Raw genomic sequence first — 26,527 nt, 5'->3', positions numbered from 1 at the left:
TTGGACTAAACCACTCAATTCGTATGGGTTACTTTTCCGATCTCTTTATGAACTTTTAGAAGCGTCAAAGTGGTCATTGCAAAGGCAGTCTGTGGAGATAGAGGAATCTCATCAAAAATATCTTAATTTGTTTTCTGAAAATGAACGAATGGGAGTGGAATGACATGAGGGTGAGTAACTAATGACAGAAATTTCATTTTTGCGTGAACTTAACCCTTTAAATTTCAGACAGCAGAGATTCAGTTGATAAGAAAATTCTTTGACTAGGGTCAAACGTAAATGAACTTAGATACTGTTCACATTTTATGTCCTTAAATTCATGACAGTATTTCCCTGTGGTATCGAATAGATATTGAATTGAAGTTAGAAATTCCAGTTCCAACACTAGTGTTTTTATAGAACTGGACTTTGACTGTGCCTCACGAGTGCTTTTAAACACAAATATAAGAGCAGAGCCCTGATTGGTGTATGTAATATGTCACCTGATAAGTATGAATTGGATTCTTCTTCTGTAGCTCCACAAATGCCCGCAGCTCAATCCTGTGTTGTTTGTGTGCAGCTGTTAAAGGAAAAGCAGGTTTAGAGTATCAGACTCGGATTACAATGTGAATCTGGAACAAAGAGAAAGGGTTGACCCTGATCTCCTTACTCGCACATGCAAACACTTCTCAGCGTTTCACCTATTTTCGGCCTGTGTGCACGAGCCTCCTGATGAATGCTTGGCCTCTTGCTTTCATCCCGGCCAGAACGCAGCCCTCCACTTTGGCAAGTGCAGTTTCACACAAACACATCTGACACTTAACCGTGTTTCTCTTTAGTTGACCTCTCTCTCAACTCTGTTGCATTGCTGTATGTGCAGGCAAATTAGAGACCAGTTTTAGCTCGGTTACTTTACATCCCGCTATCACTGAGTGCTTATCAATGTAGATCCTAACCTTGTCATATTTCTCTCTCTCTCTATCTTTATGCAGATGTGAAGAAGGACTGGTCAGATCACGCACTGTGGTGGGAAAAGAAGAAGACCTGGCTGCTAAAGACCCACTGGACGCTTGATAAATATGGCATTCAGGCCGACGCCAGGCTGCTCTTCACACCGCAGCACAAGCTGCTGCGCCTGCAGCTGCCCAACATGAAACACATGAGGGTGAAAGTCAACTTTTCTGACCGTGTCTTCAAGGCAGTGTCTGACATCTGCAAAACCTTCAGTGAGTGCTGCCCTAAAATATACACAGCTTTATCCATTAGCCTAACTCAATCTTCCCACTGGTTGTGAAGAACAATAAGTCAGGATAATTGTGTTATTTTGATATACATTAGAGCACATTCACCCTTTAATGCCGAGAACAGACGGTGTTAAATCAGAATACAGTGGCAGCTTGAAGGTACCATGAAATGGATTGAAAACACAATTGTTTTAAAGTGTGGATGTGTTTTCTCTTGATCTATCCAAGGGCTTGTGTTTCTTAAATAACCAGTGGCCTTTGCAAACACTGAAAACCTTTTTAAAAGTAGTTTTTTGGCTCATTTGTAGCATTTGTTTTGGAACCTGCCTCATTTTCTCCATTAGTTTGGTTTGTTTAGGCATATATGAACATGGCAATCATGCTCAGATCCACTCCGAAAATAGGTCAGAGATGAAAGAGTTGTTCTCGGCCCGCTTGAAGACGAACTCTGGAGCAGTTCCCTTGTGGTGAGAAAGCCTGACCCAAACGGGCCAATGAACCAGGCTGTATCACAACATATGTATGATGGGTAATTACATATGTTGTGTGTTGCAGCAGTGTTTGTTTTGCTAATTCCTCTCAAAATGCGTCGTGGGTTAACCTAGAGCAGGGGTCGGAAACCCAAAATGTTCAAAGAGCCATATTGGACCAAAAAAACAAAAAACAAATCTGTCTGGAGCCGCAAAAAACCTTAAATAGGCCTTATATGAAGGCAACACAGGATGTAAGTGTATATTAGCTATATTAGCCTACTATCAAAATGACTAAGTAGGCTACAAATACATAATGACGTATTCCCGAGGTATATATTTAAAAACTGCTGAAAGCTACAGAAAAAGAAGCAAATGGATTGGTGCAATTCACAGAAACAGCTGGACTCCAGTAGAGAAACATGGATTTGCAGTTATCATTTTGTCAAATTGTTGGATTTTGAGGTAAAATCATTCCATATATATTGTATTGTTATATAATATGTTGACAAATCATCAATTAAATATTTTCCATCTTATATTCTGCATAATTGTGTGTTTTAAAATGAATACTGACAAAAACTATACTATAAAACTATGTATGTTTTAGGGCTGGGCAATATGACGATATAACATTGATATAAGTGATTACTCGGATTTAAACCTACCTATATTGTAGTTATATAAAATATTCACAGGCAGATTTGTTTCAGTATTTCCTCGCCGTCTAATCAGGCACATATAAATGTCAGGAAACACGACTCATGTCAATATCCATGGATTAGGTTTATTTGACAAGTTGTAAGAAACACTTTCCAGTCCAACCTTTAGTGTAATTTGTTTGTTTTACTCACGTTTTCTCAGTTTCCCCTATTAAATCCAGTCACGCAGCAGGTTCTTTTGCTACTCAGTCCAGCTGAGGGAGCGTGTTCCGGCGGGAAAGTGACGTCGATGCATACCCTCGCACCGCGCTGAAACGTGTGTCGCAGGCTATGACGCAAATCTTCGTTGACAGAAATGTTGAAATTTAATATTTATTATACACATTTTTACAACATTGGAAAACATTAAGAATGTTTGTGTCATGTTTGGCCTCCTACAGAAACCATATGAAAACAAAAAATATATGCCCCCCCATCTTTTTCCATTTTCATACATTTTTGAAAAAGCTCCAGGGAGCCACTAGTGGGGCGCTAAAGAGCCGCGGGTTGCCGACCTCTGACCTAGAGCAAAGACTAGGTGAAATGCATATTTCAGAACTGTCCTGCAACAGATCAATAGGCAGGTGGTCACCCTACTTACAATGTTTGGAAGAAATGTTATAGAGTTTACTACTGTGCTTCACGGTGCTAGCATTTGAAAAATACTGTGGCACCGCAGTTGTTTTGAGGCTTGGCCACTGCGATAACACCATAGCACCGTTATCTGATAAATGAATTCGATAAAGGTGCACTTGACCACATTTCTTGGTCTTTATTATTTGCTAAACACACTGAGATGCCATGATTGGTCTTCCTTAGCATAACTAAGACCCAGCATGCCCTTGAACTGCTCCAAATCTTGTTTTATAAACTATTCTTATCAATGTAGCTGGCAGTGTAACTTTTGTTGTGTCCATATATGGAAAACAAGGCCTTATGAGCTCTCTTGGTATTTAAATGTTGGTATTTACTTGAATACTACATCACTAGAACATTTCTAAAACAAAAAATCCAACAAAATGTTTTTGGGGTTTGAAATGGGGGAAAAAATGCAAACAAACATCAAAAACAAACAGTTGATATATGATAGCAGGGATGGGAATTATAAGGAATTTCATGATTCCAATTGTTATTTCTCTTAAATTATAGGTCCTTAACTGTTCCATTGATTATTTAAATTATAACAAAAGTTGTGTTTAAACAGACTTTAAATGCACTTTTGTTCATTTTTACATCTTTTAGAGAAATGTAAATGATTAAAAGGGGTTAATGAGGTGGGACCATGAGTAATTGTGTTTCATGTTTCATTAATTCATGTAACCGTAATAAATAAAGTTATGACACCTAGATTATCTCTCTTAAATGTTAAATATTGTTAGTAAACATTAATTTTTTTTGCAATCGTAAATTGTTGTCTGCATCATAATTGTTGGTGTTTAAATTTTGAACCGGCAGTAATGAAATAAAGACAACAGGCCAAACTGGCCCCACAAAAAAAAAAATTATAAAGTTAAAGAAAAGAAAATGGGCCTATAAAATAAGCCTAGTTATTTTTTACTGTTTTTAATTCATGTAACCGTAATACATAAAGTTATGACACCTAGATTATCTCTCTTAAATGTTAAATATTGTTAGTAAACATTAATTAATAAAATAGGAACAAATAATCAAATTACGAGTAATAGCACAAATAAATACAACAGAATAAACTTAAATGAAATAAACAGTGCTTTTCGGGTTTTTTTATGTAGGCTTAAACGGCCCATTTTCAGGTACAGATATTGTAATATAATGTATAACTATATAACTAGATTACACTTTATTAAAGAGCAGTTACAGATGCATAAATAATGTTTTGAAATGTTGAAAATATAAAACATTAAATAATGTTATTTGAAATTATTTATAAAATGAAAATATACTTTAAATGTGAAATTAAACCCGCCAGTAGGTGGCAGCAAGTCGCTGTTAATGAGCGAGTCATTGAGAGACAACCGTATTCAACCGATTCATTCAAGCGGCTGATTCATTCAGGAAGTGTTGCACAGAGACGCAAAACAATTCTGTGGACTTTGGAACTATTTTCATTGGCGAAATACAGCGAAACAAGCGATTTGGTGTCTAAAATGTAAGTCACTTGATATTAAGTTCTTGTTTATTAAACTGTACGTTGTATAAAATAAGTATCACATTTGTAATCATGCTAATATTTGGAGAGAAATGGAACTCTTCGTGTAATATTGGTTAACTATATTAAATTACATGCATATAAAAGACATACAAGGGCATTTTTGCCACTTATCTTGAATTCTGGGCCATTCGAAATGCATTTTAATAGAGTAAATCACACAGTGAAATTGTGCACTCTAAATATGCAGGCACACTAGTCTAACCTACTAGACCACGTCAGGAAGTGTATGCATGCACTCAATGTGTGCATTTTTGTTTGGTTTTTGTAAAGTGAGGGACATACTAGATTATGTCAGATTGTTAAATCAACAATTACGCTATCATAGACGATATATAACGCACACTCCTACAACAGTGGCCCGATCGGGCAAGTGACAGTTCTGTCCTGAGCATCGTTCACACTGGCCCCGGGCCATCGGACAGTCCTTAAGGTCGAGCCCTGCAATAGGGCAAATAAATACAATAGTACAAACAAATTAAATAAACAGTGCAAGTTTTCAGGTATCTAACAGAAGAAACACTGCAGAAATTAAATAAATTTGCATTGTCTTCACCGAAGGAATTGTACATGTTTATTCTTATTAAATTCTTATTATTTGGGGTGTGAAAGCATATTTGTTTGTTTTTTTGCCCATTATTGTTCAGCCCTACAGCAGTCAGTAATTGGACAATATAATGAAGGTCGATATGACTGGAAGGTTGAGCTGTATTAAATGTCAAAAAATGGGGCAGGTTGTCCATGTTTTTTTTTTTTGTTGTTGTTGTTTTTTTTTTTTTTATAATTTGGCATGTTAACTTTTACATTTTTTTGCTATCGTAAATTGTTGTCTGCATCATAATTGTTGGTGTTTAAATTTTGATGAAATTAAATAGCCTATTATAGTCTAATGTACTGTACACTCTATAATATCCTCTGTATTGGTGAGTTCCCTTTGTATTTTGTTATGTAATACAATGGCCTTCAGTTATTTTATTTGTCCAGATAATTTTGGGCCACTGCATGTCTTGTAGGATGTGCTGAGCAGTGTCAGGAAGGCTGGAGGGACGGGAAGTTTACAGCAGTCCAGCTGGCAGCAGCTGCAGACAGGCAGTGAGACGGTGATCATGCAGCTCACATATGCTGTCTGTCCCTCTCTCTGTCTCAGCTGCCTGAGAAACTGGGAGCTTCTTCTTTATTAGTGGAAATCACTTGGTCATGCAGCCAGAGATTGCCGGTGCTGAGAGAGAGCCAGATATTATTCATCCTCAGAAGAGGACATGTGCTTGGGAATTTTACTTTTAAATGAATCTGAATCACTGAAAAGATTCCATTGTGGATTTCTAGAAAATCCATTGTTGAAAAGTTGTTTGGTGTTTTGTGAATGGTATTTGATATGCCAATCTGATCTGATCCCTGCAGGTCCGGTTCTGTGGGGTGCTAGAGACTGCTAAGCATATTGGCAAAACAGATTTGGCAAATGATCCAGTGAGTTTTTGTGTTTGCGCTCTGGAGAGCATCAAAGGTTTCTGTTAACAAAATGTTTTTGCAGTGTAGAACAGTGTAGCCAATCATAGACATGTCTGTTGATCTCTTGAATGTAATTGTCAATCAGAGCTGTTTAAGTTAGGCAGAATTCACTGACCACTCAGTATTTGTTTAGTGCTAAGTTCTGCACACTCGAGAATCATGTCATAACATGCAAAGTGTTGACATGATGTAAAAAAGAGATTCATTGTGTAGTGTAGAGTTTTTCACTGTGAGTTTTTTTGTGAGGTTGTGATGAACTAAGATGAGTGACAGCTTTTTTTAGATGAATGGGAATAAATGTTTTTTATTTATTTATTTTTTTTATTTATTTTTTTTTTAAACCATAATATACAAATTCTAAAAATACCAACATAAAAAAATAAAGGTTATCCATCATTTTAAAGGTGCCCTAGAATTGAAAATTAATTTACCTCAGCATAGTTATATAATTAGAGTTCAGTACATGGAAATGACACAGCTGAATCATCAGACTAGGTAAGCAAGCAAGAACAGCAGCGAAAAATGGCAGATGGAGCAATAATAACTGACATGATCCATGATTACATGATATTTTTAGTGATATTTGTGAATTGTCTTTCTAAATGTTTTGTTAGCATGTTGCTAATGTACCGTTAAATGTGGTTAAAGTTACCATAATTTCTTACTTTATTCACGGAGACAAGAACCGTCGCTATTTTCATTATTAAACACTTGCAGTCTGTATAATTCATAAACACAACTTCATTCTTTATAAATCTCTCCAACAGTGTGTAATGTTAGCTTTAGCCACGGAGCGCTATCAAACTCATTCAGAATCAAATGTAAACATCCAAATAAATATTATACTTACGCGATTAGATGTGCTGCATGACAAGCACTTTGTAAAGATCCATTTTGAGGGTTATATTAGCTGTGTGACCTTTGTTTATGCATTGTATTATAGAGTTGCGAGCTTGGGGGCGGTGAGCGCAAGCATTTAAAGGGGACGCACACAGAATCAGTGCATTTTTAGTGATGCCCCAAAATAGGCAGTTAAAAAAATTAATAATAAAAAATCTATGGGGTATTTTGAGCTGAAACTTCACATACACATTCAGGAGACACCAGAGACTTGTATTACATCTTGTGAAAAAGCGTTCTATGGCATCTTTAAACAACCAACAAGCACTTTAAATGCTTAGTAACCAAGTGCAGAGAGTACGTTTGAGACGCGCAGCTCGCACCCACTGCAGCTGATCACAGACATGTTGAGCGCATTGATGCAGTGATCTTGCCATTGAAACTCGTTTTCTGCACAATAACGAATGCTTTCATCATAACAAACAGTGCGAACACAATGTAAAGAAGAGATTTGTTGATTCTAATGGGAGTTTTGGCAAGAGTCCACTCATGCTGTTTGATTGACAGCTCCAGCGATTGTAAAGGAAGTGTTCTTTGATCTCTTTCTATATATAATATAATCAACGTTTATTATTTAATATCAATATTTAATATGTTTATGATCAAACAGCAACATTACACACTAACTAAAGTTAAAAAAGTGAAATGATAATCAATCACCCCTTTAAGCGGCGCTGCCATACTAGCCTTTAGCATCTGCTTTAGAGTTTTGTTTTGTGTGAAACATGACTGGATTAGGAAGGAACGTAAACAGTGCGACACATCAACGCATTCCACGCAAATCAACACATTTTCGTAATCAATTATGTCGACGCGTCATTCCAGCCCTAATGCACTTAAACGTCTATATGAGAATTGGAGTCTAGTAGCTCCTCCTCTGCTATGTAAGGAAAACTGCACAGTCGAGTGTCCATCATTCCACGCTTTGGTGCATCATCCAGGTATTTGAAGTGCACTGTTTATTTTGTAACCTTCAGTGTAAACACACTAGTCACACTGTTTATACAGCACAGAATAGTGTGAAATAAGTATGCAAATTGGGATGCACCAAAGCAGTGGATGGGACACAAATATGATTCAAAAAAGATTGTAGACTAATAGATTCAAAGAAAAGACATTTTTGAAAAGTTGTTGCAGTTATTTGTTAAAGATATTCCAGAGACATGTCTACTTTTACTTTAGGCCTTGGAAAATGGTTGTGAATACCTGTGATGTGACGTGTAGCTCTTGAATTAGTCTGTGTGGTCATTCAGAGGCCGTATCATTGTTGAACGTTGGCTTCATAACCCTCTTTCTCTCTCTGGTGGTATCAGTTGTTCTGGCGTGGCGTGTTCTCCTCACTGTTGCTTTCTCATGTGATGCATAAAATGAATAGGAGTGTGTTTGTTATTTATCTCCTGGAGCAAGCGGACTGTGGAGCGTTTCACCTAACACAAGACCTGCCTGTCAGAGATGAAATGAAATAAGAAATGTGTGAGCGTTCTCTATGAGCTTCGTGTGAGTAATGGCTGTTTGATTTGGGAGCGTTTGCTGAAGGATCTTCTGTTTGTTGATTGGAATTTCAGAGGAGGCGCTCACTCACTCCCAGCTCTCCACTGACCTGCTGCAGTTCGCTCACATATGGCTGTAAAAGGGCAGACTCGGAGAGAGAGAGAACTACCATCTGGTAGTTCTTAAAACCTCTGGAATGCTTTTGCTTTAGTAACACAACTAAACAAGCCATTCCTGCCAAGCCGTGAAGCCCCTCCCCAACACACACTCGCACTCCGTCACACACTCGTTTCCTCCAGGACTGTGGAAAATCCAGGCAGTGTGAGTCGTCCTGCCATAGCGCTCTAAGAAGTGGAGAATTAAAGCGCAAGAATTTCAATAAAAAGTCAGTTAATGGCAAAACTGTCAGCACCAGTCACTGGCAATTGTTCAAATATGCTTTATTATGTAAGCAAAATTTATTCTTTTACTTATTACAGTCATCTTCTCAAGGTTTCTTTAAACATCTAATGTCACTGTTTAGGGCCTGTGATTTGGTGTGGAAAATGCGGGCTGTATAAACATAATTTACTGTATAATGCGGAATGTCACAGAATGTATCAAATTTTGGATGAACTTATTAATTAACATTAATATAGTGCCTGAATATTAAAGCACAAAAGACTGCTATTTAAATATGATTTCTGCATGTTCAGTGTCTCATAATAATAATAATAATAATAAAATGAAAACATATTTTTTAAGTGTATCACAATTTTTCTTCCATGCTTTGATTTTAACTGTGCACATTTGTTTTGTAGAACTTTTCAAAAATAAATAGTTACTTTTCATAAATTTTTTAAAATATTCAAAATATTTTATGCCTTCATTTCAGTACCACCCTTTTTTGTTAATAAAACTTGTACTAAATCAGCAAAATAAAACAGACAGAAAAAATTAAATAAAACAAACAGCACACATTTTCTGAAAAAACGCAAACATTTCATAGCGCCTTATTATTGTATAAAATTTAGGGCTGTCAAACGATTAATCGCGATTAATCGCATACAAAATAAAAGTTTGAGTTTGCCTAATATATGTGGGTGTACTGTGTGTAATTAATATGTATATATAAATACACACAAATTAATGTATATATTTAAGAGAAATGTTATTTATGTACAAAAAATTATTTATATATAATATAAATTATATAAAAATGTAAATAAATACATATACTTGTAAATATTTCTCAAATATATACATGGATGTGTTTGTATTTATATATACATAATAATTACACACAGTACACCCACATATATTAGGCAAACTCAAACTTTTATTTTGCATGCGATTAATCGTGATTAATCGTTTGACAGCCCTAATAAAATTTTAATAAATTACTAATTATTTTATTAATTGATTAGACATGCTTTTTTTAATTATTATAATTTAATTAAATAATTAAAATAGAATCCAGAAAAAAATAAATTAAAAAAGAATTCATAGGGCAGTAAAAACTAAAGTTTTAATTAAGCCCTATTTGGACGGGGCTAGTTTTACAGGGGGACCTTAGAGAAATTTGCCTTTCACAGATGTACTTTTTAATGATTTTAATCCCCTCCAAATCTGCCATGTCTGTGTTTTTCTCACATAACCTCTGTAAAAATTCCAGAGCGAATTACCTACTGTTTTTCTGCAAACTCAGCAGTCCTCTGAGAAATCTAATTCGATCCGAATGCGAATTTCTGGGATTGCCAATATTGTATTATACTAATGCTGGGTACACACTAAAAGATTTTTGAAAACTTATAAGATTTTCAAAATGTGAGAGACCACAAATATGAGGACAAAAAAAATGTTGCTCCTATAGAGTGTGGTGTGCCATGATATGACAAAGACAGCACAGATTTTCAGTCCCAACTCTGAACACGGGAAATCTTGCAAAAGGCTTCAGAATAAACATGACGGACGATAGGCAGGAAGATTGCGTTGGAATGATTTTATGTATGCCACAAACCCTCCATCTCTGCTGTCCAAATCCATTTAACTTTGTGCTGCGCCATGACTGTGTTTGTCATGCTTCTGTCTTCTGTCTGCTCGCTTTCTGATTGGATATTGTTTTGTTTCACAGGATAATCTCCAGAAAGTGCGCGCGTTTGTCTTCGGGGTTCCCCCCACACATCAGGATTTCTGATTGTAAATATTCAACATGTTGAATATCTCTGACACTCTTCCGAGCAGATTCAGTCACTCTTAACACACCTCACACCACAGGACAATCTCATAAGATAATCTAAAGAACCATCAAAATAATTGGGACATCACCTAGGATTGTCAGAATGGGAGAAATCGGCCCAAAATCAGCCCGATTATCTTGTGGTGTGTACTCAGCATAACACTTTTGACCTACTTGAGCTACCGTATGTGCACCAGTCTTCTGTATACTTTCATTTAATTTCAATATGGATAGTATCCAACGAAAGAATAAATGGAAAACAAATAGTGGAAATTGTTAAGGCAGCTCATTTTAATTTCAGTGTCAAAGTGTGTCCTGTTGAAATGTCCCTCAGAGTCTGAGACTTCTTGAGTGAGGTTCATTGATGAATACACTTTTAATTACAATGAGTGCTTCCTCTACAGACATCCGGCATCCCGAGGAGCTCTCCTTACTGCGCAAACCCCGCGACCCCAAGAAGAAGAAGAAAAAGCTGGAGGAGGCGGAGGAGGAGGCACTGGAGCTGGAAGGACCACTGCTCACTCCTGGATCAGGTACGTCTCACATGACCGTCATGTCCTCCATGTGTCGTTAATGCAGTGATCTCTCTGTCACATCAGACCTAAATAACGACTCGCTCTGAGGTTTACTTTAGGAAATATTTGTTTTGTTCCAAAACCTCTTGAGGTGCCGACATACACCACATCATGGAACATAATAAGTCATTGGTTTTCAATCCTAGTCCTGAAGTCCAGCTGCACTGCACATTATTGTGTGTCTCACACCTTATTCAACACACTTGATTCAGATCATCTTATCTTTAAGAGAGAGCTCCACGAACTAAGCGGCTGTGAAAATGCTGCCTCCGTGGGCAAAATACAGAGGTGTGAAGGCATCATCGAATCTAATGATCTGAGATGCCTTCATCTGATCGATTTCTGAAGGCTGCACAGTTGTATGCTTCGCTCCCTCTCCTTTCTCTAATATCTGAGCTAAAAAATAAACTGGTGTCTGAAAGTTGCACTTCCACATTGATGCTCTTGCTGTCATTTTTAACGAGAAATTAGTATTGTAGTAATTAAATTATCACTTAGTCATCATCAGAGCTCTCTCTGTTTTGCAGTAGATCATTAGACCATTATACTGCCTAAGGGCAGAATGCGATTTTTGCTGATAAAAATGTGAGACACAGGTCAGTGGAATGCAAAAAAAAAAAGGTCTAGAGATGCATTATTTATTTATTTATTTATTTTTAGTTTAACTTATTTTAACTTGAGTGGCGTGTTTTTAGAATGCAGTGTCAAGTAGGGCTGCACAATTAATCAAATTTCTAATCTCGATTACATTTACGGATGCCACGATTTCGTAATCATTCAAAGGTGCAATGAACACGAACTCCACGACCTAACACTACAAACAGGAAAACAGTGATAGATGGACCTCTATTATTACATGCATATGTTTATTTATTTATTTTTTAATTTAAAGAAGAAACCAAATCAATGTATAGTTGATATTTAAGGCTTAATGCTATAGAAAAGCAATAATATATATATATATATATATATATATATATATATTAAAAAAAAAAAATCAGGAGTTTTCAGCTTATTATGTTTACATAAAAATATGACATGCAGTTGCTTCAAACAATGGTATAAAGCTATTCAAAACATCATTCAATGTAACTGTGATAAGTCCAACGCAGGATTCTGAAAAAGACGCGAGTGCAGCTGTTAAAGACATCCGTCTAGTGCTTTTGCATTGAAAAACAATGCAAATGTTTTTCTTATGCAAACTCTGGCCTGCAAAGTCAGTTTCATTTTTCCAAACATCTGTATTTTCCTTTATTTTTCTGCATTCTGTTTTAATGGTTATTTTTATAATCGAAAAGTATGTCAACACAATTGAATTAATACAAACCTGATTCCAAAAAAGTTGGGACACTGTACAAATTGTGAATAAAAAAGGAATGCAATAATTTACAAATCTCATAAACTAATATTTTATTCACAATAGAATATAGATAACATATCAAATGTTGAAAGTGAGACATTTTGAAATGTCATGCCAAATATTGGCTCATTTTGGATTTCATGAGAGCAACACATTCCAAAAAAGTTGGGACAGGTAGCAATAAGAGGCCGGAAAAGTTAAATGTACATATAAGGATCAGCTGGAGGACCAATTTGCAACTTATCAGGTCAATTGGCAACATGATTGGGTATAAAAAGAGCCTCTCAGAGTGGCAGAGTCTCTCATAAGTCAAGATGGGCAGAGGATCACCAATTCCCCCAATACTGCGGTGAAAAATAGTGGAGCAATATCAGAAAGGAGTTTCTCAGAGAAAAACTGCAAAGAGTTTGAAGTTATCATCATCTACAGTGCATAATATCATCCAAAGATTCAGAGAATCTGGAACAATCTCTGCATCAATTACAACATCATGGCTGCGTAGAAGGATCCGGGTACTGAAACGGCCAGCCTGCAGTCCAGATCTTTCACCCATAGAAAACATTTGGTGCATCATAAAGAGGAAGATGCGACAAAGAAGACCTAAGACAGTTGAGCAACTAGAAGCCTGTATTAGACAAGAATGGGACAACAATCCTATTCCTAAACTTGAGCAACTTGTCTCCTCCGTCCCCAGACGTTTGCAGACTGTTATAAAAAGAAGAGGGGATGCCACACAGTGGGAAACATGGCCTTGTTCCAACTTTTTTGAGATGTGTTGAATTTAAAATAAACTAATTTTTCCCTTAAAATGATACATTTTCTCAGTTTAAACATTTGATATGTCATCTATGTTGTAATCTGAATATTGAAATTTGAAACTTCCACATCATTGCATTCTGTTTTTATTCACAATCTGTACAGTGTCCCAACTTTTTTTGGAATCGGGTTTGTACAACTGACAATTTAATAGTTTAAGAATTAAATGTTTTACGTCTTAATTTGGTTACCACTGTTTTTGAAAAATTAATATGGATAAAAAAAATAAAAATAAAATAAAATTTATGATTTCCGCAACGAATTCCGTCCCCATTGTCTGCATTGCAGAAATCCTAGAGATGTGCAAATGTGCAGCATTATGGGTTCCCTAAAACATAATTGAAAACAGTCATAAGTGGCCAAGCAACTCAACCTAAATGATTTTTATAGAGTTTGACATTAGCATAAGAGTAATAACACTCCTCTCTTCAACAAGCCACACAACTTGAGGCATCGTTCATATCTGTACCACACATGCTGCGGGTGGGGTTCGTTCGAATCACAAACCCAAGATTTGAGCAATAGAGAGTGATGGTTGACTTAAGCAACTCTGATTGTCGTGTCACAGTGCGTTGCTTGTTTGCAGCGTTGACAGGGTTTGATGATTTGGAAGCCATGAAGTTCCATAATGGTGCGTGTGGTTGAAGAGCAGGAAAACAAAAGGGTGGTTATGTTGAAATAGTGCTGAAATGAGAAATGTGTGGGTTGAGAGCAGCGTATCATTTACAGGCCTGCTGCTCTTGCTCTAACTTCGGAGCGTGAATGGTTTAGATTCCGCACATATTTGGTCACTCTGCCATTTTGAAACAGAGCAGTCAGCTACATCGCTGAGTACCCCACACATGATGCGCTAAAATCCGTTTAAGATGCACAGAGGACAGACTCCATCTCCTTAGGTCTTCATGAATAGGGTCTATTGTCCCAGCGCAATGCATCCCCCATGCAAACTTAAAGCGCTTGTGCAGCTTGACTATGTCTGGGATCTGTTCTCCACTTGTTTCTTCATTACTACCATGTAACCTCACGACGACCCTCATTAAATTAGTGCAGGAGTCCCGATGTTTAGGGGCTATAAAGACTCTGGTTTTATTGCACAAAGGCTCTTTTAGGAAGGAGAAAATGGAACGGGAGCTGTCATGAGCCATTCTGGCCCACAGCAGGAAATGAGCCGAAGACCCGCCGCTTGATTCCCCGTCAGAGTTGCTGTGATAAGAATTGCTTTGATAATGGCAAGAGCAGGACATGAGCTCCACCCACTAGTATTTTTGTTCCTTTTCCCTTCCTCTACGGATCTTCAGCCGACACAATCCGCTCTGGAAGTAAAGGTCTTCGTTTGTGTTCAGTGTCTGAACTTTCTCCAGTGCTACTGTTGGTCACTTTTACACAAATAGGGTAAAAATCGGTGTCGCATATACCAGTCAGTTTAGAATAATATTAAGCATCAAATCATCGTATTAGAATGATTTCTGAAGGATCATATGATGCTTAAAATGCAGCTTTGATCACAGCAATAAATTACATTTTAAAATATATTAAAACAGTTATTTTAAATTCAAAATAAATGAGCATCTTTCTTTCTTTTTTGAGATTTTAGTTCTTTTTGAAACTGTTGTTACGTCTGATGTCTTGTCTCATTTTGCATGTTAACACTTTCCTTTCCTCCAAGCTGTTAATCTCTTTAATATATCCTTTCATTCCTCCTCTTTCTCTCTTTGTTTTTTTTTTTTCTTTTCTACATTTCCTCCCATTCCTCAAGCCTCTGAGATACTATACATTGGACCGGTAAAAGGTAAGGTTCACTGTTTTTCTGACTTCCTGCATTGCTTCCTTCACCTCCTCTCACCACAGCTGGAGCAGTCACATGACCACTGCAGAAATCCCTGCCTCTGGTCACCTGACTCTCTGCTTCAGTGACATCTCAGCTGATGAGGGTCATGAGATGAGCTTTGCCCAAACAGCGCATTCCCTTACACATTTGCTTATCGGTCCACAGTTTGGCTTGTTTAAATGGTCTCACTTTGTCCTAAAATCTATATGAAATTAGAGATAAAAGAATGAAAGGTCAGGGCAAGGAGCTACACTAAACAGTAGGGGATGCCCAGGTCAGGATTTTTCAGCAAATATCGATTAATCAGCCAATACTGATATTGATTATTCAAGCTTTTATCAGGAGCTCGTCATAATTGGTTATAAAAACAAACAGGCTTACACAATATTTCCCATATTAGGCTGCATTGGAACATGGCTGTTCCCTGTGGACCCTTACTGAGGAAAACACCCTCATGTGAGAGGAGAGTGGAGGGAGAGCATGTGTTTGAACTCAACATGTTTGATCAGGAGCATTCCTACTACACGCTGCAAGGACTTTGTTTCATTGGAGCATTTGGAGGGAGATACCAGTGCTTGCAAGGCAGCAAAAAATAGTAAAGTCAAATGATAGAAAAGCTGTAAAGTCAAATACACTGGGAGATTGATAGTAAAATAAAGGACCAGTCACAAGTTCTGAATGCAGGCAAATGCAAGAAAGAACAATCAGTATGCAAAATAGATTGGACACCTAAAGCCGTCGCCACATTAGACTTTGAGCATTTGAAACGCATACGGACGCTGCAACGGTCATGATATGATGTCACACCCTGTGACGTCTTTTTAAAAAAACATATATAATTAATACAAAATGTATCTAATGTACAGCAATTCTGCAAATTTTTAAAGTTTGCATTATTTTAATTCTGCTAAGAGGTCATGGCGATCTTGCGAAGATGACCAAATTTAAACTTTGGAATGCAATGAAATTTGCATGAGCTTGCGTTTCCGGTCTCCCACATTGGCATGCTTTTTCAATTTAATTCAATTCACATTTATTTGTATAGCGCTTTTCACGATACATATCATTTCAAAGCAGCTTTTTAGAGAATGCAATTTAGAGAATGCATTTAGGCAAGGCAATGCAATTTTATTTGTATATCACATTTCATACACAATGGTAATTCAAAGTGCTTTACAATTCAAAGTGCTTTATTTAGCTAATAATGTAATAATTTAGGCAATTAATTTAAAATCATTGTTAGCAATTTAATTGAAGGTAGAAGCAATGAGCTCCTGGAAACAATGAATTACATATTAACAATATGAATGGAAGCCAGTGGAATGAAAAGTGCAGTGTGACTGGCCCTTAAACCCGGGACACAGTAAGCTGCTGATTGGCCGTTGGGAAACATCGAACCGATTTTTTAAGTATCTTTTTTAAGCACCGACAAAGTTTTCCTGGTGTGTTCTGCACCGATAGCCCTTGTTGGACGGCGTTGGATTTTTTTGGGCCGATTCAGCATGTAGAATTGGCATCGGGCAAGAGAGAGAACAATTTAATGAACGAGTCGAAGCGCGAGAATAATAAACAAGTCAAGGCGGTACAGACAGAAGGATGTTCTACTTTTACGTCATGTACCTGAGATTTCCTGGCTGAATATTAACGTGTAGGGCTGGGTATTGACACAGTTTTCACGATTCATTTCGATTACTATTCACATGCTTTCGATTCGATTACGATTTGGATTCGATATCGATTATTTTGGATGTAGTATTTCAGTTACAATACATGGCAAATTTTCTAGAGAAAATAAATCTCTCAACTAATACTGTACATAATCATATTTCTACTCCAATTCATTTTTTTGAAATATAAATTTAATTTAAAATATAATTTTTAAATCATAACTGATTTATTCAAACATGCATTAAAATTTGAAGAACATTAAAAAAATGATAATGAATATGTAACGGTGCATAGCTATATTTATCTGAATGCTTTCTAGAGTTCACTTTTCTAGCTGACTAATGAGTTTATGATCACTGAATATGTTTTTCTGAGGTAAATGTGACGTTACGTGACATTGTTTACACACTGTTTTATTGACGTCTTTCCGAGTTTGAAACACTGATTGAGCGATTACACGAGACATGATACGGATTTCAGTAAGTTGTACTGTATATTTTAACATACCTTCAGATGTTCATGCATGTATATTTCGTGCTATAACTGGTATTAAAGCGGAGGAGAGGGATGATCACATGCTTCTCTTTAACTGAAGCGCTAAAGCGATCTGTCACGCCACGTTAATATCACATTTCACACACTGGTTCACAGACAATTTTCTCCATCTCAATGTTGAAAAAAAAACAAAAGAACTGGTCTTTAATGCACCCAGTCTCAGTCAGATCTCCATTCATGGCAACATGATAGAACAGGGTGAGAAATTCAAATATCTTGGACTCACCCTGGATAACAAGCTCACTTTTGACCATCACATAACAGACATACAGAAACGCTCACAACAACGTTTGCATGTTCTACGAAAACTCTGTTCCCTTCACATTGCCCCTCATCTTTTGTAACTACTGTACACGAGCATCCAGCCCATTTTGCTATACTGCTCCACTAGTTTTTACACCATGCTGTCAGTCACCAACAAAAATAAACTGAATAAAATAACATACATAGCTTCAAAAATAATACACGCCCCTACACCCAACATCTCAGAACTCAATGACAGAGCAATAGCCGTCTTGCCCGAACCATAATAAGAGACCCAGCGCACCCCCTCAACTACCACTTCGCTCTCCTGCCCTCCGGGCGCAGGTACAGGACCCAGACATGGAGAAGGGCTCGCTTCAAAAAGAGCTTTGTACCATCTGCAATTTCAATTCTTAATAGGCTACATCTACCTTTTTGTGCTTTTGTGTTGTTGTTTTTGTGTACATATGTTTTTGCCAGTTGCGTGTACTGTATGACAGTCTGTGAAAACAAATTTCCTATCTATCTATCCACCAAAAAGGTATTTATTTTTTGAATCTCACAATAAGATGGACGTCATTTGAAATCTGAGACTTTGCTTCATATCAGAAGTAACAAAGCACAACGATTATTGCGATTTATTGGATGGGAGGCGCTTCATATTCTGCTCATTCATCAACTGAAAACAGACTAGACTAATCGATTCTTGGGATTAAAGAATCGATATCGGTTCGTAAAAATGAGAATCGATTAAAATTGAGAAATCAATATTTTTTACCCAATCCTAATAACTTGAGCCGAGTGGAATGTAGATGTATCAAAACACTGCTTTGTTTCCGGTTTGTGTATCTGCAGCCTTTGTGAATTCAGAAAATTATGAAGAACTTAAAAAAAAAAAAAACAACTTTATAAGACTCTGCTGCCTTGCAAACACTGTAATTATGTAATTGCTTAGCAAAACAATTTGACATTTGGTATATGAACGAGTGAACACTTCACACTCAATTGTTTTATACGTGCCTACAGACATGATTGTGAGCTGAAGCTTCAGTGTGATGTTTGTTTGTGGATTGGGAGTTATTTAAGCATTCCTAAACAGAGGCGAGTAAACATCCTAACGCTGCTGATGGTCAGGCTTCCTCAGTTCCCTGATGGGAGTGGAAACCCCTCCAGTGACCTTCCTCCCAGTTTCGGAGAAAGGCTGTGAGCCCTCCCTCCAGCCCTGACTCTTTTCTCATGACCTCTACCACCCCACAAGCACTTCCTGTCCCTCTACATGACTGTGGCCCCCCACTGCCACATAAGTGGTTTTGCTTGAACGCTTCTGTCTCACTCATTCTGTGATCAGTCACTTGAGCAGTTAGAGAAGAATGTGTTGTGTAACTGTGATTTGTCTGATTTATGAGAGTAAACAAGTTTAAAAAGTTGAGGAATGATGGTGTCTTCCCATAAAATTGCATCTTTGCACAGCTAGTTTATTTTTGCATTGCATTATTGCACACACAACCTGGTTTTAGAGATAATGTCAAAGGACAGGTGTTCTTTGTGGGCTGCCAGTTTAAAATTATTCATATATGTTTTTGAAATCTTAAATTTTGAATTTGCTGAATTCACATTTCATTTCTCTTTTTAAAATACAATGCAGTCAGTTTCTCTTTTAAAGGCTTAGATGATAGTTCTGCTTCACAAAAAGTCCCATCTAGAAATAAATTAGCAGTTTATGAAGCATATCAATTGATTGTTATTTTAAGTTATTAAATGTTGAGTAATAAAGTAAAAAGGCTTTCTGATATGCTCATGCTTTTAACTTCCTAGTATTTTGTAGTGTTTACAAACCTTTTCTTGCCTATTTTTAATGCTCAGGAACTTGATTATACATAAACTGACAAATCTCGCAGATAAACAATAAGCTACACAGTTCAGCTCCTTCAGCTGTGATTATATTCACCATATACCACAGCCTATTCTACCTTTGTGCTATTATATAAGATTGCTGCACACACTCAAAAAAATGATACGTTGGGTTTACTTATTTTATGTCAACAGGTTCCACGTAACTTGGTTATGTTGCATTTAATTAACATTATTTATTTCAGTTAACTTAAATTTATTACATAAGGTTAACTCAATGCCATTTAGTTGAATCAGGTTAACATTAAGTTTAATTATCCTAAAATTAATATCAAACAGAAATTAAAACAAGTAATCCAGTTTAATTGATTAGTTTATTTAGTGAAAGCGTTCAAGAACAATTTTCACAACTTTTACAAAATCTTTACTTTGTAATGACTCTTATTGTTAGCCAGAAGATGGTTTTATTCCATCTATGGCATGCTGTAAATAGCTGTTTTTATTATTAAAATGACTTTAATTGTTGTTAGCAGGTCCTCAACCCAAGCACATGTTCTGCACTTCACCACAATGGTGACCCCAGAACTATTAACATAACAGAAACGTTTAAATACCAACATAATAGAACATTAAACATTAAAAAGTCTCTCCATTTTCTCATCTTGCAAAAAATAACACTTTATTTCAACATTTACTCTCCCAGATCAGCCCATTTGCAAAGCATGATGGGAAGTAAAGGTCCTGTTTGAGTCCTGAGTCCTTGAGTTTACTTGATTGAAACGTGTTATTTTAATATAAAAACATCAAATTAGGTTATAGTTGGTCTCTGTGGGTGCTTATGCACAGTAGCTGGTGAACAGCCGATACGATATCAAGTATTTTTGCACCGCTAGAATGCTGCATTGACCAGCTAACATCCAGAAGTCTCAATTTAATAACTAACTGGACCTGTGCAATTTGAGGTCTTTATGCGGATGGGGGGGATACTGTAGGCATTGACTGGAGGCCAGAACTGTGTTTATAGAATGATGCTGCACTAATGTCCTGAATGCAATGATGATAATAACGGCTGTAATGGTGCACTGAGACCCAGCTGAATGATTCACTGGGTTCATAGAGATGTCAGTCATGCTGCTGGTTGTGCTGTCTGCCGTTTGTGCACTCGCAAAGTTGAATTCTGTGTTCTGCATGCTGCCTTGATCAGAAATGTGCAGTCATGTGAATGATTGTGTGAAGAACAGTTTCATGTGTTTAGTTGAATTTCAGTCATTGGATTTGGTTACATGTATCTGGCTAGAAATGGGCGGTATGACACAATCTTAGTCTTAAATAATTATTGTGGTAACAATAGTTGTTTTTGCAAAAAACTAAAAATAACAACAACAACAACAAAAACAATTCAAATGTTTTGTTTTATAATGACCATTATTAAATGACCATTTAATCTAATTTAATATTAAAATATGCCATTCTTTATCTTATTATTTAGAAAATAATGATAAATAAGAAACAAGAAGTTAGGCAAGCCAAAAATAATTATATTTATAACAAATGACATCAGTGTAGAAATAGTATTATAGTATTAATAGTATTATATAACGCTTAATTTTAACATTTACTCTGCCTTTTGAGTGCCATGGGCAAAGCTTGCTGGGAAATAGAAATCCCAGCCCAGCTTCAGTTAAACTTAAGTTTGTCTAAAATAAAAGAAATTAGTTCATACAACTCAAAACAATGAAACAGTTTATTTTACTTAAAATATATCAGTTCTGTGAACTTGAAAGAAAAAGAAAGTGCAAAATACTCATAACAGTTAAAGGTGTCATAGAATCAAAAATTGAATTTACCTCGGCATAGTTGAATAACAAGAGTTCAGTGCATGGAAATTACATACAGTGAGTCTCAAACTCCATTGTTTCCTCCTTCTTATATAAATCTCATTTGTTTAAAAGACCTCCGAAGAACAGGCGAATCTCAACATAACACTGACTGTTACGTAACAGTCGGGATCATTAATATGTACGCCTCCAATATTTGCATATGCCAGCCCATGTTCAAGGCATTACACAAGGGCAGCCGGTATTAACGTCTGGATCTGTGCACAGATGAATCCTCAGACTAGGTAAGCAAGCAAGAACAATAGTGAAAAATGGCAGATGGAGCGATAATAACTGACATGATCCATGATTACATGATATTTTTAGTGAGATTTGTAAACTTTTTAGTCTTTCTAAATGTTTTGTTAGCATGTTGCTAATGTACTGTTAAATGTGGTTAAAGTTACCATCGTTTATTACTGTATTCACGGAGACTAGACTGTTGTTATTTTCATTTTTAAACACTTGCAGTCTGTATAATTCATAAACACAACTTCATTCTTTATAAATCTCTCCAACAGTGTGTAATGTTAGCTTTAGCCACGGAGCACCATCAAACTCATTCAGAATCAAATGTAAACATCCAAATAAATACTATACTCACATGATCTGACGCATGCATGCAGTATGCATGACGAACATCTTGTAAAGATCCATTTGAGGGTTATATTAGCTGTGTAAACTTTGTTTATGCACTGTATTATAGTCGAGAGCTCAGGGGCGGAGAGCGCGTGATTTAAAGGGGCCGCAGCCTGAATCAGTGCATATATAATGATGCCCCAAAATAGGCAGTTAAAAAAATGAATTATTTTGAGCTGAAACTTCACAGACACATTCAGGGGACACCTTAGACTTATATTACATCTTGTGAAAAAGCATTCTAGGGCACCTTTAATTTAACTAACTTAATTAAGTTTGTCCTACTCAAACCAATTAATTATTTTGAGCGTTAGGGTTTACAGAGTAGCTTTTTTTTTTTTTTTTTTTTTTTTTTTTTAAGTAAAGTACATTTGTAATAAGGTATTTGTTTTATATTACTTTGGCATTAAATTACAGAAAGCGAGTTAACGCTCTTAGAGTGTTTCTAATACAATGTCTTAGGGAGTGACGACTGATTTGATATCTTTCTTCTGACCAAAGTAATCAATCTCTCAATAAGTCATAAAAAACTATTGTGAATTTTTTTTTGCTATTGAAGCAAACGTGAAGCTGTTTGTTGTTTCCATTCATTACTAAAGAAGTTTACACACAACTATGATGACTTCCCCTGTCACCCTGGAAATTTCCCCGGTCAAGTTGCAACTTTGCTTGAAGAGCACGAACTACCTGCATTTGCACCATGTTTACAAAACTAAATCGCTCTCTACTGGTTGACACATATTCAGTTGTTGTGTAAGATATATGTCATTCCGCCCAGCCCTTCATCTGGCTTTTCATGAGAATGGGGTGCCGCCCGATTTAGGCGTTTACTGATGGTCGTGTTTCATTTCAGGGAGCATCTATTCTAGTCCTGGACTTTACAGCAAGACCATGACGCCTACCTATGACTCTCGGGACGGCAGCCCTCTGTCCCCCACCTCAGCATGGTTTGGAGACAGTCCGCTGTCTGAAGGCAATCCCGGCATCCTCGCCGTCAGCCAGCCCATCACCTCACCAGACATTGTGATCAAGATGTACAAACCACAGTCCCTCCTGGACAAGGCCAAGATCAACCAAGGGTAAGTTGGGACAGGTCATATCTGTGAAGACTCTGTGATTGAGGAAGGGTTTAATTTGTGTTCCTCTGAATGTCTTTGTGAAGGTGGCTGGACTCCTCCAGATCACTGATGGAGCAGGATGTGAAGGAGAACGAGGTTCTTCTGCTCCGGTTCAAGTATCACAGCTTCTTTGACCTCAACCCAAAGGTCAGTGTGTTCTGCGCTTTATCACACACAGTGCAAGTTTGAAAACTCAACATTGTTATCGTGCTTATTTCAGTGTAATGGCAGTAACATGACACTGACTGTCTAATCGCCTATTATAGATCCACTATAAAGATGTTTGTGGGAAGCCTTTAAAGTAAAAGCTTTTAATTAGTCATGTTTATTCATGCATCATTATTACTATAAACCTTTAACACTGTGCATTAAACTTTGGCTTGTGCTACACATATGTGCTCCAGACATGAATGATTTATCAAATCAGAGGTGTGCTGTTAATTGGGTTGGGTATCGTTTGGGATACCAGTGCCAAATATAAAATTTTAAAATGTTAAAGTGCCTAAACGATACTTTAAAAAAAAAAAAAAAAAAAAAAAGAAAAAGAGTAACAAAACAACAGTGGGTGACATTAAAGAACAGCTTTTTTATTGAAAAAAAATATTTAACATTGAACAATATATTAAATATATTAATATATTAATATATTGAACAATATAATAAAAGTTTAATGTAGGCTATACATAAATATAGAAATATAAGTAAAAACAAAACAAGTTTGCATTACAAATTTACAATAAAACCTAAGACACCTAACCCAACTACAATCATTTAACACCAAATAACAGTTACAGTAGTCTGTATTCTTGGAATGCTACAAACCAGCTTCAAATTTTAGCAATTCTTTTGCCGAAATATGACCATATTTTCCTTCTCTGGCAAAATGCTAATTCAAAATATTAATAAAACTTAAATAAAGCATAAACCTTATTATTTCCATGGTGACACGTCATGCTTGTCATGTGATACAAACTGCAGCCACAATAACGCTGTATGACAGATGCATCGCTTTTCAGTTTTTCCTTTTTTATTCAAAATATTCACAAAATTGTTAACTGTCATCAACCTCCTGATATTCTAATTCTCAAATATGTGTAATGTGAATGTGTTTTGTCATTTAAAAATCTTTATAATGATCATGTTAGCTGATCTATGTTAGTTTGCACTGCAATTCAGAGAATTGCATCCGCCGGATTTACATCACATGATTTCATCCACTGATAGTGAGTGACCGGTGAACTGGGAGAAGAGTAGAGTTAACTATAGTTACCAGTACAATTGTTCATCTGATATGAATAAAACACGTAGATGAATTATAATGGAGAAGATTATTAATGCAGCTTCCATAGACATCAGTGTGTATTTAACAAACTATAAATATATTTTTTTTTTGCTATGTGTATTTAAGTGTCTGAAACCTAAAATAAACATTATGTGGGTGAAAATACTGAATAGTTAACAAGTGCTGACAGCGTCATGAAAGCACGTTTGAAGTTAACAGTTGATCACGTCATGCACTGAATTTCAGTTGTTAGCCCAGGCGTTTAAGGGGCACTGAAATCTGTGTTCTGATTCGGTCCGGTCATATAGCTTCTGGTACCATATTGGTACCGGGTTTTGGTACCCACCCAGAGCTGTTACTTTACTATGAGATTATACTTAAACGGTTAGTTTGCCCAAAAATGAAAATTCTGTCATTAATCACTCATCCTCATGTCATTCCACACCCTTAAAACTCATTCGTTTTCATAACATGAATGAAGATACTTTTAATGAAATCTGAGAGATTTCAATTAGTCTATTTACCCAAAACGTTCATAAAGAGATATGAAATATGAATTGAGTGCTTTAATCCTAGTCTTCAGAAGAGACATGATCACATTACATGACGAACAGATTTAATTTAGGCTTTTATTCACATGTATGTTGTGTTTCCTGAATAGAGCATGTGATAAGGTGTTTTTAACATTCTCCTGACCCCTGCAGTATGATGCCATCAGGGTGAACCAGCTGTACGAACAGGCCAAGTGGGCCATCTTACTGGAGGAAATCGAATGCACCGAGGAAGAGATGATGATGTTCGCCGCCCTGCAGGTACGTGCACGTCAGAGCCATGGCAGAATTTATGTGAACGCGCCGTCTGTTAGGATTGCTGTGTAAGCCCGACGTTTGACAGTCTGCAGTCTTCACTTAGGTCCTCTCGCGCCGTTAATGAATTGGATGGGCTCTGTGCCTGACTGCGTAGCATCTGCAGTGTGCAAACTTTCTGCCTGCCACATTTGTACAGTGCTGCGTTTGTTTTCACTGGCCCTTTGGCCAACGATGACCCTGCTATTTCAGACCCTCATAAATGTTGAGTGACAACACCTCAGGACGCCTCACTGTCTTCACATCATGTAAATATAGAGTGGGCGTCTGTTACGGGGAGGTGGGACATGGAAGACCACCCAGAGTCTCCAGCAGCCTGATGTACTAAGGAGGTGTTGGTTTCTCCAGCAGGAGATGTATCAGTGGTGTCGACTGTCTCTGTTTACGTACTGAGAGTTTAAATTAGTCAGGTCTGTCCCTCCCCATCAGTCCGCGCCACGTTGTGTCAGTGGATATGAGATTGGCTTTGCCTCTGATCTGTGTCTCTGGGTAGAAGAGCTCGTCAACATCAGACATCAGCAGGTCTAAGTTTAGCTAACATTATAGTGAGTCTGTTAACTGTTGAGAGAAATCGGTATGCCATTGACTTACTAACCACTCTCATCCGAGCAGAGAAATGACATGAAAATGCCTTTCGGCCTCCATTTTGAAACTGGATCTGTCATCAGTATACGTTTGCACATATCAGTGCTTCTGTGGTCCAGCTGTTCACTGTAGTACCATGGGGATCGTTTGACTGCTAATTTTAATTAGAAGAATGAAGTCACAGGCTTTATCTCATACAGGAAATAAAGTAGAGTTGATTCACCTTCAAAAAATGTTGTTTGTTCATCTCAGGAGGACTAAGCAGGATAATTATCATTAACTAAAACTAATAAAAACATTTCTGTTAATTGAAATGAAGCTGAAATAAAATGAAATATTAGTTATAATATGTTAGTTCGCTTTATTTAATAGTTATAAAATTAAACTAAAATGAGAAATGATGCATTGGCATTAAACTGAAATAGTATTAGTATTATAGTATTAAAATAATAATAATAATAATAATAATAATAATAATAATAAAATGACAAAAGCACATAATAAACTGACTAAAAATTTTAAAAATGAACATGAAAAAACTAAAAATATATATAAAAAGGCTAA

At 36.7% G+C, this 26,527-nt stretch overlaps 1 protein-coding gene across 5 annotated transcripts in view; it reads left to right on the top strand.

Moving 5' to 3' along the window:
* The window catches only part of fermt2 (FERM domain containing kindlin 2), a 68,944-nt gene that overhangs the window by 20,245 nt on the left and 22,172 nt on the right, over positions 1-26,527 (top strand). For 3 of the 5 annotated variants that reach the window (XM_067366613.1, XM_067366611.1, XM_067366612.1), the window contains exons 3-8: positions 972-1,205; positions 11,105-11,233; positions 15,208-15,240; positions 22,966-23,191; positions 23,275-23,377; positions 25,217-25,324. In XM_067366613.1, coding sequence (XP_067222714.1) covers positions 972-1,205; positions 11,105-11,233; positions 15,208-15,240; positions 22,966-23,191; positions 23,275-23,377; positions 25,217-25,324 — 833 coding nt within the window. The remainder of the gene's footprint in view (positions 1-971; positions 1,206-11,104; positions 11,234-15,207; positions 15,241-22,965; positions 23,192-23,274; positions 23,378-25,216; positions 25,325-26,527) is intronic. The other 2 variants (XM_067366615.1, XM_067366614.1) reach the window with 1 other exon arrangement.

Source organism: Chanodichthys erythropterus, chromosome 18, assembly GCF_024489055.1.
Source record: "Chanodichthys erythropterus isolate Z2021 chromosome 18, ASM2448905v1, whole genome shotgun sequence".
In the NCBI taxonomy this organism is placed as follows: domain Eukaryota; kingdom Metazoa; phylum Chordata; class Actinopteri; order Cypriniformes; family Xenocyprididae; genus Chanodichthys; species Chanodichthys erythropterus.
This window is presented reverse-complemented; position numbering and strand designations above follow the sequence as displayed.